This window comes from Lissotriton vulgaris, chromosome 7 (genome assembly GCF_964263255.1).
Source record: "Lissotriton vulgaris chromosome 7, aLisVul1.2, whole genome shotgun sequence".
NCBI classification, from domain to species: Eukaryota; Metazoa; Chordata; class Amphibia; order Caudata; family Salamandridae; genus Lissotriton; species Lissotriton vulgaris.
The window spans coordinates 577907266-577927207 of NC_141695.1; the positions used below are offsets into that span (position 1 = coordinate 577907266).

At 43.2% G+C, this 19942-nt stretch overlaps 1 protein-coding gene across 5 annotated transcripts in view; it reads left to right on the plus strand.

Annotated features, from left to right (window-relative positions):
* The window catches only part of TNRC6C (trinucleotide repeat containing adaptor 6C), a 948409-nt gene that overhangs the window by 225246 nt on the left and 703221 nt on the right, over positions 1–19942 (plus strand). For all 5 annotated transcript variants that reach the window (XM_086930670.1, XM_086930667.1, XM_086930666.1 and 2 more), the window contains exon 4: positions 8598–8924. In XM_086930670.1, the coding sequence (XP_086786796.1) occupies positions 8598–8924 (327 nt within the window). The remainder of the gene's footprint in view (positions 1–8597; positions 8925–19942) is intronic.

Here is a 19942-nt window from a genome sequence, read left to right on the forward strand (position 1 = left end):
TACCCACCTTCTCCCTACCACCAAAATTCACAGGCACCTTAAGGTCAGAATTGTTTTTGGAATGTTTTTTTTTATTAGCAAGAATGATTGAAAAATATAATAAGATTGGGAATGTCATTGTCACCGGCTGCCAGTCTTCAGCCACTAAGGTCATCCAAAAGCCATTTACAGGCAGAGGAGTTTTATATTTTCATTGCTACTCTGACCTTATTCTCTCTCTGCCTAATCAGTTCTCTGGCAAGGTGCTTCCTAAAAAACAAGGTCCCCCATTGGGAACTGTGCGGAGTGGAATTCCAGTGTGGAACTATGTTCCGCACAATTATGAGAAATCCTGTGATACTGCTCCTCTATTACTGGGTGTGGGAATAACACTAAATATCAGCTGGTAAAATAACTGGGGAAAGGCAGCATTATTTTTCAGACCCCTTCCATTACCTCTGCTCAAACCCTAGACTAAGGGGGAGCATTACATGCTGCATTCTGCCAGCCTCCATTCTCCACTCATTCCTTCACCCTTCTCACATGTTCGTTCCACCTTCCCCTTACAACAGCCCACTGCACACTTACCTCCTGCTCTGAGCAAGGTGGGAAATGCGTGTGTTAAATCCCCATTGAAAAGGGAATGCTATGTGGAGAACAGCCTGGTAAATCCAGGTCTGTACATTAATTTCCCATTACTTAAATCTTAAATTATAATTGCGCCATACTAGTTGGTTGTTTCAACACAGTACTAGTAATTACTGGTGCAGAGTTTGCACCCAGCCAGTACAATGCAATGTGTAATCACTACCATTGTGGGCTTCTTAACGACCCTGGGGATAGTTCCACAGGGATGAAAGTCCCAGTTATCCCTTTCCTCCACATATACAAATACTCAGCAAGGGCACTTCACCACACTTTAACTTCAACATAAGGCTGAATAAGCAGCTTTCCATCAGAATGTCAATTCAATTAAAAAATAAGTTTATTATGACCATTGGTCTTTAAACCACATAAAACAGCATAAGGCACAATATATAGATTACAATTCTATAAAGGAACCATAATAACCGGATTAGAAAATTACTACAAATTCATTATTTCTTTATATCATAAAAACTTGTTTTCCTAGCATCAATCTTAATTTGTTAGAACAACTCCATACTGAAATTATAAGCGCGATCCATATACATATATGGTCCAGCGTCTAGTTTCTACTTAAAAAAAATAAAATTACCCAATTAATCTCTGTTTACCAATCCTCGGTCCACTCCTTCATTCCCTATTCCATAATGAACCTCTTTGCAGCTTGGATAAACTTCGCCAATGCTATTGCAATATCAAGAAAATGCATATCAATAAGGAGCTCAATTGCTTGCATCCGTGACCTTATACCATACTTTAAAAAAACTGTCTGTAAAACAGTTTTCGCAGAGCTAACAATTTTTGGCAATCCATTAGAGTGTGTACACCGGTACATTTTATGTCCATCCCGCATGTACATCTACCATCAAGATCCTTCAATATAATTTTTATTTAAACATTTGCACGAGCGGGATTAATGCCTACTCTCACCTTTAATAATTCCATTCTCAACCATTGGTTTGGTAAGATGTCTAGATAAGGGTACCAGTTATCATTGCTCCAGCTATTTAACATACATTGCACAGACTCTTTTTGTCTCAGATACTGCATATCAACTAATCTAGACTTTTCCTTCCCCAAGGATTTTAGTAAGCTTCTTTCTTCTTGCTTTTGCCCACTTTAGTTCACTCTGCTGAATCTCCTTCATACACCATTGTGACTCTTTCGCTTCTTCCCTTGACCCTAGCCGTTTCCAAAATCTACATAAGTTTACTTGAACCTGAATGTTCCACAATAACAAGTCTAGCTCTAACCTAATAGCCTGTATCATTGATGAGCTGGGCAATGACAACAAGGTTTTTAAACATTTCCCTTCCTGGCTGTCCCAGAAGCATTTCTCTCCTAAACATAACATTTCTGCTCCATATTGCAATTGAAGAGTGATCATTTCATTGTAAGCCTTCAACATGGGTCTGTGGGACATAGCTCCATAGTTACTGTTGAATTGTTTCAACCTGCAAACTGAGGCTAATGTTTTGGTTTTCTGGACCTGTAGGTGCCTGCCCCATTTTAAAGATTTATAAAACCATATTCCCAGGTATTTGTATTGATTGACAACTTCTAATTTCGTTTGCCCCAGGAACCAATTGCATTTTTGATCTCTCTTCCCAAAACGCAATATTTTTGTTTTATCTATGTTCTCTGTTAGGTTTTTAGATGTACAATATTCATCAAATTCATTTAGCTTCCTTTGCAGACTTCATGCTGTTTGATCAAGGATAACTAGATTGTCTGCATACAGTAAGCAGGACAAATGCTTCCCGTTTACCATTAGGCTTGCACCTCTTTCCGTCATTAAAGAGGAAGGCACTATGCAACTCTTGGATGACTACTAGGAGTTCTTCAGAAATGTTATATCTTTTTAACGTCTCCCAAAGGTGCTCTCTATCTATTAGATCGAATGCTGGCCGAAAGTCGAAAAAAACAGCAGTATAATTTTCCTTGCTGTTCTACCGACTTTCAAGCTAATGCCCATAAGGCAAAGCAATGGTCGATAGTTGAGTGCCCCCCCTTAAACCCTACTTATTCCACAGGGACAATCGCATGTAACTCAACCCAGTCCTTCAATTTGCCTAGGATTATTTTAGAGAAAACCTTCACACCGATATCTAACGGGTTGATTAATCTAAAGTTCTTGGGGTCCTTTCTGTCCCCTTTTTTGTGCAGATGCCTAATTGCCGCTCTCCTCCATGATTTTGGGATAGATCAGGAATCTAGCAAGGCAGAAAACATCTTAAAGAAAAATTGTGCCTACCAGTTTAACTTTGTTTTAATTATAACAGCGGGTACGTTATCTGACCCTGCTGCTCGGGTTAAATTGAACTTCCTAATGGTGTCCTTCACATTTTCAATGGAGCATGACGGTATTCGTTTTTACTACATGCCACATAGGGACTCTTTCCTCGCTTAATACTGACACATTGCTAGCCATATATAATTTGCCTAAGTACTCCTCCCAGGATGCCTCATCAACTAAACAACTCATGGTTCCCGGGGATAGACCCGAGGCGTCTTAGATCAGCTTCCAGAACCCTTTAATATTTTTTGTTTCTATAGTTTCCAATAGGGAGTCCAGCATTTTTCTTTAAAACTCCTTTTCTTAGATCTCACTAACTTTTTATATTCTTTCCTTAAATGTGTTAAATTATTAAAGCCAAGGCCTGGTGCCCCGCCGCGAGCCCTCACCACAAAAATTTTAAATTATCGCGACAGAGACTGTATCCTAAGGGCGGCAAAGGAAACGGCGGACCTCACGTTAAAAAATTCTAAGGTCTCTGTCTATCCGGACTATACCAGTCAAGTGCAGGTACAGCGTAAATCCTTTTTGGTGGTTAAGCAAAAAGTACGGGACATGGGCCTCCAATACATGTTATTATACCCCGCCAAACTTATGGTCCTCTCCCAGGGCAGGGCCCATTTTTTCGAACGGCCAGAGGAGGTGTGGGAGTGGCTTGAAATCACGGGCGATGCAATACCCCCTGAGGAAAGGGGTCGCTCTAGGGCTGCTTGGGGGACAAGGGGGACAAGGCCTGTGAGGTAGCAGCCCTCCAGGCGGCGGCGGTCCACTGGCTCCTCTGGCGATGCTGAAAGACGAAGGGTCACGGTGGGGGACGATGGGGCCCTCAGCATGGAATCCACGGAGGCTAAGGACTTGCTGGCGGCGAGTGCGGACAGCCCGCGAGATGTGTTGGTGCCGGACACGCTGCCGCCGCAGCTGGACGCCCTACCGCCCACGGTGGACGCAGTACCAGAGACGCTTGCTGCTGAAGCCGTTGACCCAGAGATCTGGCCCTGAGGGACATATCCTTGCATGTTAGCTGGACTTTCGAGCTGTCTTTCTTGCTTTTTCAGGGTTTTGGACGATGTGTTGGTATGGCCTGGGTGTGTGCGGTGGGGGCCTTGGGCGCGGGGGAGGGTGCGGGACGCACACCCTTCGTATTTAGGAGTCTGAGGGGCGCGGAGTGTGTTCGGGGGTCTAAATGTGCCGTGGGATGCCTGGGGGGGCGGGGGGGGGTGGTTGTTCCTCAGTATTGTTGGGGTGATTGCTATAATTGCGGGGTTGGGGTTACTGTGTACGTCCTGGCACCAGCGGGGGAAGGGCATTTCAGCATGTTCAGGAATATGGCTCGTGGGAGGGGGGAAGGGGGTCGTTGGGGAAGTTTGCTGGGGGGGGGGTTTGTTACAGGCGCAAGTTGTATTACAGTGCGGGCACGAATTGGGAGGATTACAGGATGTGACGATGGGGCCCTGGAGGGGCCTGGCGATTGGTCATGGGTTACAAGTTTTTAACGTGGAACATGAGGGTGCTGGGCACGTGTGTTAAAAGGCATAGAGTCCTTTTATTCCTCCGTAGACACAGAGTCTCCATTGTATACCTCCAGGAGACTCACTTAGACGATGAAGGTGCTCGTAAATTGGGGAGAAAGTGGCGAGGCCAATTGTTTCACTCTTCCTTCTCCTCCTATGTTAGGGGGGTACTTATTTGGGTAGCGCCCGGGGTCCCATTTGCCATTCAGTACATGGAGGCGGATATACAGGGTAGATACTTGCTTTTGAGGGCAAAACCTGATGGTAGAAACCTCACGCTTTTGAATTCCTATGCTCCTAACGTAGATGATCCTGGCTTCTTCCTAACATTTCAGGAGGTGCTGGTCTCGGACCTGGAGGCCCCTTTGTTTTGGGTGGGGGATTTTAACTGCGTCCTGGATCCCGTATTGGATTGTCACCCTCCCCGTGTGGGCACGAAGCCGCGCATGACGAAGCAGCTCAGTGAGGTAATGGGGAACCTGGGGGTGATGGCTATATGGCGCCAGCGACACCCGACCCTGAAGCTCTATACATGTTTTTCCCCCACTCATAACACACATAGCAGGCTGGACAGGATTTTGGCCGCCAATGTTGATGCTTCCATCTCATTGGCAATCACACATCAGGCTCGCTTTCTGTCTGAACATTCCCCAGTGACGTGCATGGTGATGTGGGAGGGGCAGCTCGCCCGCCCTCGAACATGGCGGATGCCAGGGGATCTCTTACAGGATCCGATAGCGAGGGACTCTGTCCAAAATGCACTCAACAGTTACCTAGAGTTGAACTGGCAGGAGGGGTCCATTGCCTACTCCACTAAGTGGGCTGCCCTGAAGGCGGTCATAAGAGGTGAGTGTATGGGCCTCACTTATGGAGTCAGGAAGCAGCTTCTCCAGCAACTGTGGGACGCTGAGAGTGACTTGTTGCACCAGCAAACTCTGTTGGACCCGGATGAGGCATAGCAGGAGGCTGAACGGGCGGCCTGAGACTGTGTACATGACATCCTAGATCGGCTCGATAAGTACACTTCAGGCCAGTTTAGACAGCGACTTCATCCGGAGGGTGATAAGGCGGGTCGAATGCTGGCCTGGGTTTTGCGGCGGGAGTTTGCCCCGGAGAGGATAGTGGCGCTGCGGCGTGTAGCAGGGCACATGGTGCACTCTGAGGAAGCCATACTCCACGTACTCCAGTCCCACTTGCGGACGGTGTATGCGGCCGACCCCGCGGTTTCTGGGCGCTCGTACCAGCCGTATTTGCAGGACTTAACCTTGCAGACCCTGTCTAGGGACGCAGTGGAGGACTTAGATGCAGCATTGACATTGGGGGAGGTGCGGGTTGCTATGGCCAGTCTCCCGAGAGCCAAAGCTCCGGGGAGCGATGGTTTCCCCCCGGAATTTTATCAAGCATAAGCCGATACAGTTGCCCCTAGCCTGTTGCAGATATATGCTGAGGCGTTCGAGAGTGGTGTTCTACCGCCTACCTTGAACCAAGGCGAGATCTGCATGATTTTAAAACCAGGGGGTGACAGATGTGACCCGGCGGCATACAGACCCATTACCATGATTAATACTGACGTTAAGATTTTGACACAACTTTTGGCGGCCCGTTTAGCACCACACATGGCGCATTTGATACACTCGGATCAATGTGGCTTTATTCCGGGACGCAATACCGCCATGAACTTGTGGCGCCTGAATCATATCCTGCATGAAGTTCGCGATCGGGAGGAACCGTGGTTATAGTGTCTATCGATATCGCCAAGGCGTTCGACACAGTTGATTGGGGCTACCTCCTGGAGGTACTCCGAGTGGTGGGCATGGGCCCCAATTTTTGTCGCTGGGTCCGCCTGTTGTATACAGCTCCCTGTGCCAGAGTACGGTTGGGCGCGGGGCATTCTGTGGAATGGCGGCAAGGCCAGGGGACGGAGCAGGGGTGTCTCGCCGCTCCTCTTTGCGTTGGCTATAGAGCCTTTGGCGGTCAAGGTCCGCGCGGAGATGGCACAATGGGGTATCCTGGTGGGGGACACGTGTAACGTGATCTTTGTATGCGGATGATGCTCTCTTCTATTTGAGGGCGCCGGATGAATCGTTACCCGTACTGTTGCGCCATCTCGACCGCTTTGGGGAGGCCTCGGGTTTGCGGATCAATCGTAACAAGTCCTTGATATTTCATCTGGCGGGTTATGGAGATGGACAGGCGGCGGGCCTCCCAGACCTTGGACTGCGCTGGGAACTGGAGGCCTTCCGATATTTGGGAATTCAGGTGGCCCCGACGGACTCACAGGTACTGGCTCGTAACATTGGTCGGATACTTACGTCCTTACAGAGCTCGGTAGCCTTTTGGAATACATTGCCGCTCTCCCTTATGGGATGGTTCGCTGTCGCTAAGATAGTGATGCTTCCTAGGATGTTATATGCCCTCCAGAATTCACTCTGCCCTATCCCGCCGCGAATATTTCGCACCCTTAATACCTTGCTAACGTCACTGCTTTGGGCAGGACGACGTAGCCGGGTTGCGCTACACACCCTGGTTCGGAGCTGGGAGGAAGGTGGCCTGGAGGCTCCGAGGTTTGATTTATATTACTACGCAGTGCAACTGTTGCCGGCATCGAGGTGGTTCGCAGGTGCGGATGGGTGGGAGATGCAGCTTTTGGCCGGGAAGGCCACCGAACGGATGTTGCAGGTGGCGTTGATGAGTGGGAGGGGAGCGGATGTGACCCTGCCGTATGAGGTGCGCCACACGGCTGCAATCTGGCAGAGGTGTGTGTAACAAGTACTGCGACGGGACCCCTTTCATAGGGAATTACCGGTTTGGATCATGGCGCCCATTGTAGTTATGGAGGAGCACATGTCCTTTAGGGACTGGAGGACTGTAGGCTGCGATACCTTGGCTGATCTTTATCCGGGCGACTCGTCTGTCTCTTACGAGGAGGCCGCAGAGGCTTTTGGGTTGGGGGGGACAATATTTACATTACCGCGGCATTCAGGAGGTGGCAAGGGAGCTGTGGCCCCAATTCCCGGAGATGCCTCAGACTTCTCATACATTGAACATCATTCTCTCCTGTGGTAGGGGTCGTAGGTTGATTTCCTTGCTTTACTCTGCACTACGTCAGGACTCAGAGCCGCCGGTTCAGCCTGCGTGGAGTGCATGGGAAACGGATCTGGGGGAGACCCTGGAGGCCGGGCAGTCTTACCCCTAAAGTGTCATGTTATGCACGATTTAAGGTCACACACTTTAATTTCATGCACCGCACTTATGACACCGGTCTCCTTGCAGCGCTTTTCACCGGATAAGGAGGACACTTGTCCCAGGTGCGGAGCGGAGGGGGCGGGGTTCCTGCATTTGTCCTGGGATTGCGCTTTAGTGCGAAGTTTCTGGACGGCGGTGGTGGGACGTATAGCAGCCGCAACCGGCCTTGGAATAGACATGACCCCACTCCACTGTCTGCTGGCTCTAGTTCCCCGGTCTAGGAAACGGAAAATCCCCTATAAAGTGTTACAGCTTATGTTGGTTCTGGCGCGGCATAGGGTGGCCATTACCTGGATGGGGCGGAGGTCCCCAGAGATTTCTGCATGGTTGAGGGATGTTCGGGAGTGGTCTCTCGCGGAGGAGACTCGTATGCAATGCGTGCGCAGGGATGAGAGACTGCAGGAGGACCTGTTGGCATGGAGAGTAATGTGCACTGCTGGTGTGACCTTGAGTGACTCTGAGGGGACTAGTGCAGACCTGTTTACACCTGAGGGGTCGGGGACTGACTGGGAGGGAGAGGGTGATGGGGACGGGTAGATTTGGGTTGTCGTTAGCACTCGGCTGATACCTCATGTTCACTGTTGATCTGTCCTGATTGTAATGTCTGGTTCTTCTTGTGGTCCCAATATTCGATTTTTGCCCAGCGATATTTGTGTCCCTAATGTTCCTTAATGAGGTTATCGTTCTGTATGCAACAGTTCATGTATGATGCCGCAATTGGGGGGGGAATGTTTATGTTCTTTGCATAACCAAAAATAAAGTTTAAAAAAAAAAGTTATGATCTCAAACTTTCTTTAACGACGATTAAGGAGTCTGTAACCTAAAAGACCTATCTTCACCTGCAGAATCCAACTATCAGTCATCTAAGTGTTTGTTTTATTCTGCTTCTTTTGATCAAACGGTTCTCCTTTTCTCCACAGTGCCAGAAACTACTAAGACCAGTTCAAGCCAGCCCCAACCTGCCGGTATCAGTACCAGCACTTCCACCAGCACTATTACCAACAGCAGTAATGGCAAGCGTTCATGTGCTAACAGCCAACAGCCAGCCGCATCCCGTTACCTGCCCCGCGAGGTACCTCCACGTTTCCGCCAGCAAGAACAGAAACAACTGTTAAAGAGAGGACAGCCACTGCCGACAGGGGCCTTGACTAGTGCAAGCCCAGCACAAACTACTGGCCAAGCTGGGGGAAGCCCTCCTCCTCTGCAAGGGGTAGGCTTGCTGCATCATCCCAGCAAAGCCCAAATAGGTAGGAAAATATTTCTTCTAAATTTGATCGAAGAAATGTCAATTTATCATCTATTGATTCTGGTCTTAAAAGAGATAGGCCAGTTTTCTAACACTAGCACCTCATCAATTTGAATTCTCCTCAAGTCATAAGTAACCCTCTGCTATTATCTTAGTTTGTCGTACTTCTGTTTATTTTCCTTAACTACAATATATTTTAGTGAAGAAGCTTAATAGTAGAATGCAAGTCAGATATACCAGGTTAGGACTTTTTAGCCTATCCTGGAAGTCTCTTCAAATGTGCCGTACACATTGTGTGAATAGATAGTTCAGTTCACTATGTAGCTTGTGTATGCTGGATACAAAGTCATATGTATAGGTATGTGGTCTCCGTCATTGACATGTCTAGAGAACTCAGTCCCATTCGTGTGCCACTGATGTAGCTCTGGAGTACTGCAGTTTTATTATGTCTTACTGGATACTCATAATGAAAGCCTTTATTCGGAAAGTAAGTTTTACAATCCTGGGTTGGCTTTCTTGCTTCCCCAATATCTAATCTTCCAAGATGTTAATAGATTCCCTTTGATAGGTGGGTGCTGGAGCCACTTGGTAAGACGTCTTCCTGTTCTTTTCCTGCAAAGTGAAGTTCTACACTTACTCGGTCAAAACAGAAGAGTCCGGTAACGGGGACCATTTATGAATATATTGCATTTTCCATTCAGTTGACCCTTGGAGGAAGCATGATTAATTTGCGTCAATTTCTTGCACTATTTAAAGAATAAGTTTAAGATGTGTACTCAAACTGGGAGCTCTTTCTTGAAGAGAAAGTGTGTAATGCTCAAGTGCAAAATGCTTCAACTTATTTAAATATGGAAATGTAAACCCCTCTGTGTTCCAGCATTAGAAGTTAGATCAAAATCAAATTTCTTATTGTGTGATGTCAAATTAAGCCAATAAATCATCATTTATACTGCATGGTAGCAAAATGTAGAAAATATTATTCGCCTTCAAGATGTAACTCACCTTGGAAATTATCCAAGTGGTCTTGTTCTACATGTTGGACTAACAAGGCTGCTTTTGAATCAAAACATAACTTCTAAGGAGAGGTTAAAAGTCTGTGAACGTAATGTTTATGCTCATTATGAGTTTGAAGCTTTCCGCTACCTCCTGACTTATCTGTATTTTTATTGCCCCTGATATTGCCATTTTCAGACTGGTCACTTCCATGAAAACTATAAAATAGTGCCCAGTTGTGACACTTCTGCAGAAGCACAGGCTTAGTTGATTTTATTAGGACAAACCAATCAAAGTGGTTATCACTAAGTTGGGCCTTGGCATTTTGTTGCTTGCTTATGTCTCATTGATACATCCATTCTTCTAACCCCTAGGAGTTTGATCAGGTTTTCACGTTTGAATACCTGGCTGACTACGTTTTGTTATTTTTCTATGGATATGATGTCCTAGCAAGTGCTGTTAACTCTTTCCTTCTGTCTCTTGTATAAAGGGTTTCTAGAGTTTACCACTCACCCTTTAAACAGTGGTGATGACATACCACAGGGTCTGCTCCCACACGTACTATCCCTGAAATCTCAACTAAAATTGCTGAGATGCTTTCATCGCCTCTAGAATATACTGGAAAACCAAAGCAAATGTCTTGGGAGCATGGACATTAGCTGTCAGTTGCGCTAGATAAGTGAAATAAAAATGAGCCATAACGTTAAGTAGTGAGTGTTAGATAATTTCTGTAAAAAGAAATTATATTGAAAAAAGTAACTGTTTCTTTTTAGACAGACTGTTTTTAGTTTCTGCCTATTTGCCAATGAGAAAAGATGATGCCAATAGAAACTTGGTGCCTATTTCATAGCTTGTGATATAGGTCATCATAATTGTGGGCACTCAACTTGGCCTGTTGATCAGCTGATACAAATGCCATTGGTGCATGTTGATGTAATTATTAGGATAAGATAGACAAAATATTGTGAGGTAAATTCGGGAGCTCTCTTTGCGCCACTATTTAATTATTGTTTTCGAACAAGTAAAATTCCCCCCTCTTGGAAGGGGACTAATATAGTCCCTTTGTTTAAAAAGGGCCCGAAAACTTGGCCAGCTAGTTTCAGACAGATTGCACTGCTGGATGTTTCGGGCAAATTATTTGCAAAAAGTATACTAGGTCCTCTGCAACAATGGGCCCATGACCAGAATATTATACCCCCAGAACAAGCTGGTTTTAGAAAGAACCATAGTATCTTGGATAATATTGCAGTCGTTCAGACCATTGTAGAGAAATATGGTTTTTCACAAGATATGTCAGTTTATTCAGCATTTATTGATTTCTCCATGGAATTCGACAAAGTGGATTGCCAAACGCTGTGGAGAAAGCTCCTTCATCTTGGTATACCACATCACCTTTTTTGGTCTTATTATAGCATTACATACAGATATCTGGTGCCAAGTTTTGATGGGAGGTTCGCTGGGGTTATCATTTAAGATCAGAACATATAATGGGCTTAAGCAGGGCTGCCTGCTGGCCCTTCTTTTGTTTTCTTTATATATATCTGATCTTGCCAGGGTCTTGAACTCTGTGAGGGGGGATGCCCCCAGAATCTGTATAATGTCCGCTGGTTCTTTATTATATGCGGATGATGTGGCTATTTTTGATTTAACGCCCATTGGTCTGCAACATCGTCTGTATGCCCTGACTCAATATGCAAAAGCCCACTTCTTGAAAACTAATATTGCTAAAAGTAAGATATTGGTTTTCCGCAAGAAAGGGCTCAGAATAAAGAGATGATTTAAGTGGACATTTTGGTTAGAAAAATTAGAATTGGATTTACTTTAGATATACTTGGGGAAGGTTTTTTCAAAAATAGAGCGAGATCTAAAGCATTTCAAACTTTGTGTTAGCAAGGCTGTCTCCCAGGCTAGCGCATTAAATAGATTTTTTTAAAACTTGTGAGAGATGCCATTTTGGTCATTTTCTGTCAGTCTTTAAGGTTAAAATTCCCCCTTCACTAACATACGCTGCTGAGGTATTGAATATGAGCCATTGGCTTTCCTTTGATAAGGCCGAAGGCTGAATCCTAAGCCAAATCTGTAATCCAAACTCTCTGGCTGCCCCACATGTTTTACGTCTTGAATTTGGTTTAGTATCCTCATATATTTTATCCTTGGCGGCGGTTGTGAGGTGGGGTAATTCTTTCTGCTGGGGGATGAAGGTACTCTTAGGGCTGCCTTGAGAATAGAAATCTTTGATAAATTGAAAGAACAATCCACTTTCTTTAGGTCCTTTGCACAATCAAATTATTCATTTGAGCTCAGCTTGAACACTGTCTTCCCCATGCCAAAGTCTGAATTGAAGCTGTTTATAAAGAAGTTTGCAACTTTTATCAGTCTGGTTAGAGACATTGCTTTAAGTCGGTCCAAGCCTCGTAATCAGGTGGTTTGTGGGAGCGCTTTGGGGAATAAACCACAGCTTTATTTAACTTGGAACCTACCTCACAGGATTAGAAGGGTGATACTCTTTTTGAGAATCAAGAGAAGTTACCAGTATTTGGGAAAAAATACCAAGAGAGGAGAGAATTTGTGAAATGTGTTATTTACAAATCCATGATTTTAATCATGTGCTATTTGTGTGCACGGAGTTACAAAGGGCCAGGCACACATTTTTAAGATCATTATTTATCAAATTTAATATCTATTCTGACCAGGAGGCTCGTTCATTTGTTTAGTCCCCACCAAATGAAATGGTTTGCAATAGGATATAGAATTTTTTTAAAACGTTTCTGGCTATTTATTAGGTAATTTTTAATTCTATTCTGTTTGTTGCAATATTTGATGGTTGAATATTTGATTGTACACAAGTTTTAATATCTCTTGTTCCATGTGAATGTTCTGATTTATGTATCTATATATTTATTTCTGCACACCACACATTATGCTTGATAAGTCTTTTTAGGAGGCAGTCCTGTATAAAGGAAGAATGTTGTAATGTATGTAAAGTATTTCCCGTTTAATCTGTTCATGTATTTTTGTGGACCCCCTTAGGAGTTCCATATCAAATAAATAAATTAGAAATTGGTGAGGTTAAATTCGTGCCTGGAGTGGCAGTCATTGCTGAAAGTAAACATTTTGTTGGTTGAAGACAACCTTCTCCCTGCAAGATCTCCTACGATGTTTAATCTGTCTGGTAATGCTTCATATGCTGTTTGCATATTCTAATTCCGGAGAACCCAACAAAACAAGTGTGATCTTCCATTTGTGTGTTTTAGATTATAAAACACAGATTTAACCACAAGGTGTTTTAACACACATTTCAACATCAAAAAGGACTCCAATGTCCACATCATGACTTTCAACTGGGCCCAATTGGAAACGGGTTGATTATTATTCAGAGGTAGATCCTTAACAAGACCTTTAAAGCCCAGAGCAAGGATCTATTGCTTCTTTTTGTTCAAATTGAAGGCATTCTTACTCTCAACTTAGTCCTTCAGGCACAATGTAATACCTGACAGACCTCAGTAGATCAGCCGGTAATCATCATGAGAGAAAATATAAGTGATGGGCACAATAGCCAGTGCATGAGAATTTCTATATCAATTTTGAACAGCAGAGCTGATTAGCAGAATCCCTAGCAAAAACCTGGAAGGTAGAATAATGTTCCATAATCTCTTGGTTTCAGACAATATTGAGAATTATCTATTATCCGTGTCCTAACATGTAATGTGATGTTGGTTGCTAAAGTTCCTAGAGTTCAGCTGACAACTAACTGCACTTAAGACATGCACAATAGCCTGGAACTAACCCTCCAGAAAGCCTTAGCCAGGTTTGGCTGAGGAGAATGTCTGGTCCTGACATCCGGCACACTGGGGCAGGTGCTCACTTGATCCCTAGTATCTGTTTTCAGAGACCTGAGGACCTATATGCCAGCTTGCCCTACTGTATCATGATTTTTCTCCCTCTATCTTATTTTCCTCATCTGGACTGTGCTAGTAAATGTAATGATTAGTGAGAGAGAAGGAGCAGTAACAGGTGTATCTGCTGACATTGTTGTGGGAAACAGCCACACACTCCTCCGGACATTTTTCGTCCTGACCTGACTTAGAAGTATCTCTCTCTTTAACACACTGTCAGGCTTTACTTCCCTTTAGTGTTACTCCCGAATTTATTTTTGTCTCCCCATTTGCTCTGTAGGGCTTCTGAGGGAAGTCTCTAAAGACAGAGAATGTTGCTTTAGAGACACTTGAAGAAAAGTCTGACTTATTAATCACATAAATCTGCCAAATAATGTGCAATCTTTTAATTCCCCTAACCAATCAAAATTTTCATTTGTTGTTTTCCAACAAATACCATTCTCCAATTTTTTTTAGGATAAATTGATCTCATGACTTAAACAGATTCTTACTAGAGCTCATTTGTAGCTGCTCTTACTTTTGTGTTACAGCGGTAATTTCCCTAAAATTGTAACATCTGTTTGCGATAACTACATTCAACCTAGCTCTCACATTGACCAGTAGCTTAGTCACCAAGCCTCTCATACTAAGGAAGGAACAAAGAAAACATTCCAGACTTCAAAGTGAAGAGGAAAACCCCCAAACACTTGTGTTGTGGATAAAGTTGGAATTCCTCTTAGTCGAAATCACGATTTCTGTCTTATACCACTTTATATCCTGTTAGGCTGGGATTAAATAGGTTGTAGAAACTGAAAAGTGGAGTCATGGATCTTGTTGTGGTCTTTCCGAAAAGTCCTCTACCCTTGTTCCATTGGCAACTGCCAAACTGTAGAATGTCCCTGCATAGTAAACAGGACTGTGTTCCTCTGCTCTGAATGCTTGACTGTTGTGTTTAGAGTGTTTTTATGAAATGGTGGTTTGGAAGTTTATGGTGAGGGAAGGTTCTGGGTAGCTGCAGTGTTTAAAACTCAGTACAGGAGGGATGGCCTAAAGAAAGAGTAACTGATAATGGCTCACACTTTGTTTCGAAGCAGATGGAAGATTTCTTGTGTGATAAGTGTTAATCACCATTGCACTGCTTTGTAGCATATATGAAAAATAACCTTGCAGAGAGGTTTAACTGAGTGTTGTCTGAAAGTGTGCAGTTGATGGCATACAGTGATTTACATTAGATGAAGAAAAAAAATGTTAAATGATAGAACTACACCTTATTCCGATCCGGGGGCTGACTGACTTTTTTCCTACTAAAAGAAACCGAGCCTAATTCCAGAGCTTATCCTTGTTGGATGTAGTGCAACAAGATAGCTGAATGCAATTTGTATGATGTGAGAGAGTAGGTAAATATCAGAAAGGTTATCAAGCAAGACATGAGAGAATATTCAACTGTAAAAGTGGAAGACTGGGTTCAATCCAGGAAGGGAAGAATTGGCAAAAAAGAAACTGTTTGGTCTCCTCCATTCACGGTTAGTAAGGAATTGCAGGGACTGATGTTTGGAATGCACGAAAGTTGACAACATGTTTTTCTGCAGAAGTGCATGATTTTCTGCATTGCTGCTATTTCTGCTGTTTCCATTGTGTTGTATAAAGAAAAGGGATATATTCTGTTTAGAATCTTTTATGGATTGGAGTTTTGGAACCGTGGGATAGAAAGTTATGGATAGGGAAGTTTCGGGCAGTGACATTTGTTGTTGATGGTAACATCTGGAGGGCGCTTGTTATAATCTTAATAAACGTGCCTTCATTCCTAATGTGTTAGGGTCTCATTATTGACTGTATGTGAAACTGGTTTCAGAACTTTTTATTTGGCTTCAGCATCACACTCATCTAGCATGTGTACAGATGCCTCAGCCTATACTCAATAATGCAAGGTTTAGAACATTATTTTACCTGGAAAGGTGCAGAAAGTGTACCTCTATAATGTGTTTAGGCATACTATCCATGCTGATTCCCATACATCAGACTTAGCAGTGTACCAAGTTTTTGTGAATCAGTAATGTGACTTGACCTGTTCCTCTAGGGCTTAAGAGTAGTGCAGAGAAAAAGCTTGATTGAGTGAGTTTTGTTTGCCAATAGACTCAGCCTGTGCAAGGGGCTTGTTAGTTTGAGAATCAAATGGTCGCTATCTGGAGTTTTGTTGCTAAAGAGATACGGTTATTATGTGGTGAAAATCTTTATATATTCGGCAAGAACAGAGGAGAGTCGGCTCACCCTTCTTGTTACGTTCCAGTGTTAAGTGAACCCCAGAATTGTGTGTCGAATGCATTTATGTGCAATAAATGTTTCAGCACATGTATTTTCGTATCTCCTAGGATGTTCAGAAAACTAAAGTTAAACACGTCTTTTCCATTTGACTGTATGAAAATGAACTCCTCGGAAATCGTCATGCAAAGTCTCTCATAAGAATAGAAGAGATTATCTTTCATTCTTGTCTCTCCTCTAGAACTGATGTTTTCTTAATGCATTTTTAAAGTGCGAACTTTGCTGAAGGCTGATGAGTTGAGTTCATGAAAATGCAAACACAAATGCATCACAAATTAGCAATAACACAAGAAGTAATTTACAAAAACTCACAGAATCAAACTATCATCATATTATACTTGGAAGTAATCAACCAAGGAAGATATGTTTCAGTCTCATCTAAAATCCAAGAGTAGCTGCTAGTCGAGTGGAAGGTAATAGAGTTCCAGGGCTTAATTGCAGTGTAGGAAACCCAGCTTGATGAGTGAGATTTCTTTGCCAGTAGACTCTCAATTAGCACAAGGGACTTGCTACCATTTGAGAATAAAATGGCAGAGATTTTGAGTTTTTTTGTGCTAAATAAGTAGTTTATTATCTGATGAAAATCGTTATATATTAGTCAAGCAAGTGTATAATGAAGTTTAGTCTCAAGTGATGGACAGTGCAAAGAGAATGGGGTAATGTGTTTAGAGGAGTTTATGAAACCAAAGAGTTGCAAATCCAGATGTCTTTGTCCTGCCAGCCCATGTTTTTTGTGTTTGGCTGGAGAATCTGAAACACAATCAGCAGACTGTGCCTGGGCAAAATTGGATAACACTAGACTAAGATTGTTCAGAAGGTTCCAAACCAGATATTCAGTCAAATTCTAATGTTGACAATGCTATTAATCCGTTTAATTCCTGGATTGTAGGGGCCTACGTGAGGTGTTACCTCTTGAAACCAGGATTGCGCTTCATAATACAGTCAGCTCCGTGATATTCTAAAAGAATTTACTCTGGCTAAAAGGAAATGCAAAAGGCTAGGGAGGATTTGGAGACAAGATTATTCTGAGGCAGGGAAAGAAGCTTATAAACTATAACATAGAATATATAAAGGGCTTTTGAAAGCCTCTTGGTGGAACTGTTATCAAACCAATTTTTGCTGCAAACAACCCTACTAAAGAACTTTTTTACGGTCCTCAAATCCCTGGTATAAAGTAAGCAGCATCTACCCAAAGCGTTTTCAACGCAATTGCTTTAATCAGAACTGGCGGATTTCTTTCATAATAACATTTCTTTAGTTTTATCATCATTCTCCCCTACTGTGGAACCTGAAGATGGACAGTATCAAGGTGCTCCTTTTAAATGCTGGTTAGATTTTAGACCTATTACAGTGAAGGAGGTGATATCAAAAATGTCTATTGCCAGGCTTTCCTCTTGACCCATGTCCTATTAGGATTTTAAAGAGATAGCCCCCTTTGATAACTATTTTTAATATTCCTTAGAGAGGAGTGTGCTACCTGTTTTTTTTTGTAAATCCGCATTAGTTACTCTGCTCTTTAAGAATGGAGACTCTAGACCATAGAATTTGCTCTGATTATCAACCTATTTTTCTTTTGTTTTTTTTTGCAAAAAATCCAGGAGAGCTGGGTAGCTACAGTTAGCTTCTTACAGTGAGGAAAATTGAGTTTTTAATAAGCACCAGTCTGCATTCAGATCCTGCCTTAGCACTGAAACCGTACTTACAGCGTCTACCAGTGATTTCTGTGTGGTCTTGGGTGGAGGAAATTCTGCGGCACTCATCCTCCTTGATTTCCCAGCCGACTTTGATACAGTTTCTCATGCTGCTTTACTGAAAGCTTATTTGCCATTGGCCTGAGACACGCCACTCGGATGGTTTGAATCATCTTTGGAAAACAGAACTCCGGCAGTCCAGGTGGCAACCTTTCTGTCAGATTTTAAAGATATTGCTTGTGGTGTTCCTCAGGAGTCTGCTCTCATACTCACTCTTTATAATTTATATGTTACTTCCCTTGCAGATATGATTGCCTCTTTTGGCTTTCAATTTTATGTCTTTGCTGATGATACCCACATAATCATCTGCACGGAGACAGCATTTCCCAACTTCAGGAGAAATTCAAAGGCTGCTTGAACAAGGGAATTAGCTGGAAAATGGTTTTGATATTACGTCATTCCTTGTTCTGGTCCTCTCTGTGGTGGCCCAAATAGTTAGGAGAATGTCTGAAACCAGTATTCACTGCCCGTAATCTTGGCATGCTATTTGATAACAAACTCTTATTTGAGTATCAGATTAATATATCAATATATATGTGCTTCCTGCTAATGAAACAACGTAAGAAGATCCTTTTATTCCGCTCTATTCTTGACAGTTAGTGCATATCCTAATTTCAAGTAGACAAGACTTTTGCAATTCTCTCTATGTTGGACTTCTAGATTACCTTATGAAGAGGTTACAACTTGTACAGAATGCAGCAGCTGGGTTAATATTTTGGGAGGAGCAAGTTTGACAGCGTCTTATCTTTACTCCCTGTTCATATGGGATGCTGGAACAAGGCCCTTTGTATGTTTCATAAGGCCTTCTACCCAGTAGCATGGTCTTTGTATTTAACTGATATGTTAAAAAAAATACATGACTCCCAGACTGCTTCGCTGGGCCTTCGCCTGTCTGATTATGGTACCTAACTACCGGAGAGCAAGATTTAGAGGATGGGCTTTGGTTACAGCTCAGGCATGGAGCAGACTGCTGCCCGAGTAACCCCTAGAGACGAATGAATATCCTAAAATTGTGCAGGGCTCTAAAGCTCATTTGTTTACATGTGCCTGAAGCGATTGACTATGCTTGTTGTTGTATAGCGTGTATTAGTCTGCGTGCCCCAGGACACCCTCTGGTAATTGCACCCTCTCTAAAACAAATAAATAACAGACATAAAGGTTTTGGGAACTGTGGCTGAATCCACTGATCTGAAGCTGTCAGTACCCATGACTTCACTGTTGGATCTACCTGGAGAGTATTCCTAGCAAGGCACACAATAGATCACAAATTCAGTATGTTGCAAGAGCTTCAAAATCTGTTTCCCAGTTGTATAAAGTTAAAGTTGAGCTTTGAACCTATCCACAAATATGTCTATTGAACAGGGTTCTGAGATATTCTAAATTGCCTTTGATAGTTTAAAGGAAGGCAACAGTGCTTGTATTTTTGAGATTTCTAAATGCACATTGGGTCTACTCGGACATGATGGCTCTAGTTGCTTGGTCAGAAGTCCATAACGGATGAGCCAGTTGGGATGATCTGTGATTCCAAACATAGCCCAATTTAGCTGATGCATTTCGTCGCCGCCAACAAGTTGTCCATTTTCAGGATAACTTAGTTTTTCCCTGCCCTTCTCCAGGCTCTGAATGTCAGAAGAGCCTTCTGACTGCTCGAACACGTTTATGTGAAAGCCTTGGTCTGTTTTTGACTAGTGGCCTCACCTGTTAAGACATCAACAAGCCGTGACCACTTGTATTCAATTTGATCCTCATAGATCTGACATGTTCTTGCCTGTTTCGTGCATTACCTTATTGAAGCAGGCAGACAAATCCTTTCCCTGTCTTTTGTGTTCAATGTGACCTCACTCTGGCAAGGCTCCTTGCAGTAACCTGGGAATAATAGAAATGGCAGAGGCCCTGAGAAAATAGATTGAATGGAACTAGAATGTAGGCTAATGACCCTTGATAGAACTTTGAATGGGAGCTTTTGAGAGGAAAATAGATCTGTAAACTGTTCTATATGCTTCCATGTTTTGCAGGAATCTTCAGTGAGATTTTAATGTTCACCCCTCGAATCTATGACGTAAAATCAGAGAAGATTAGAA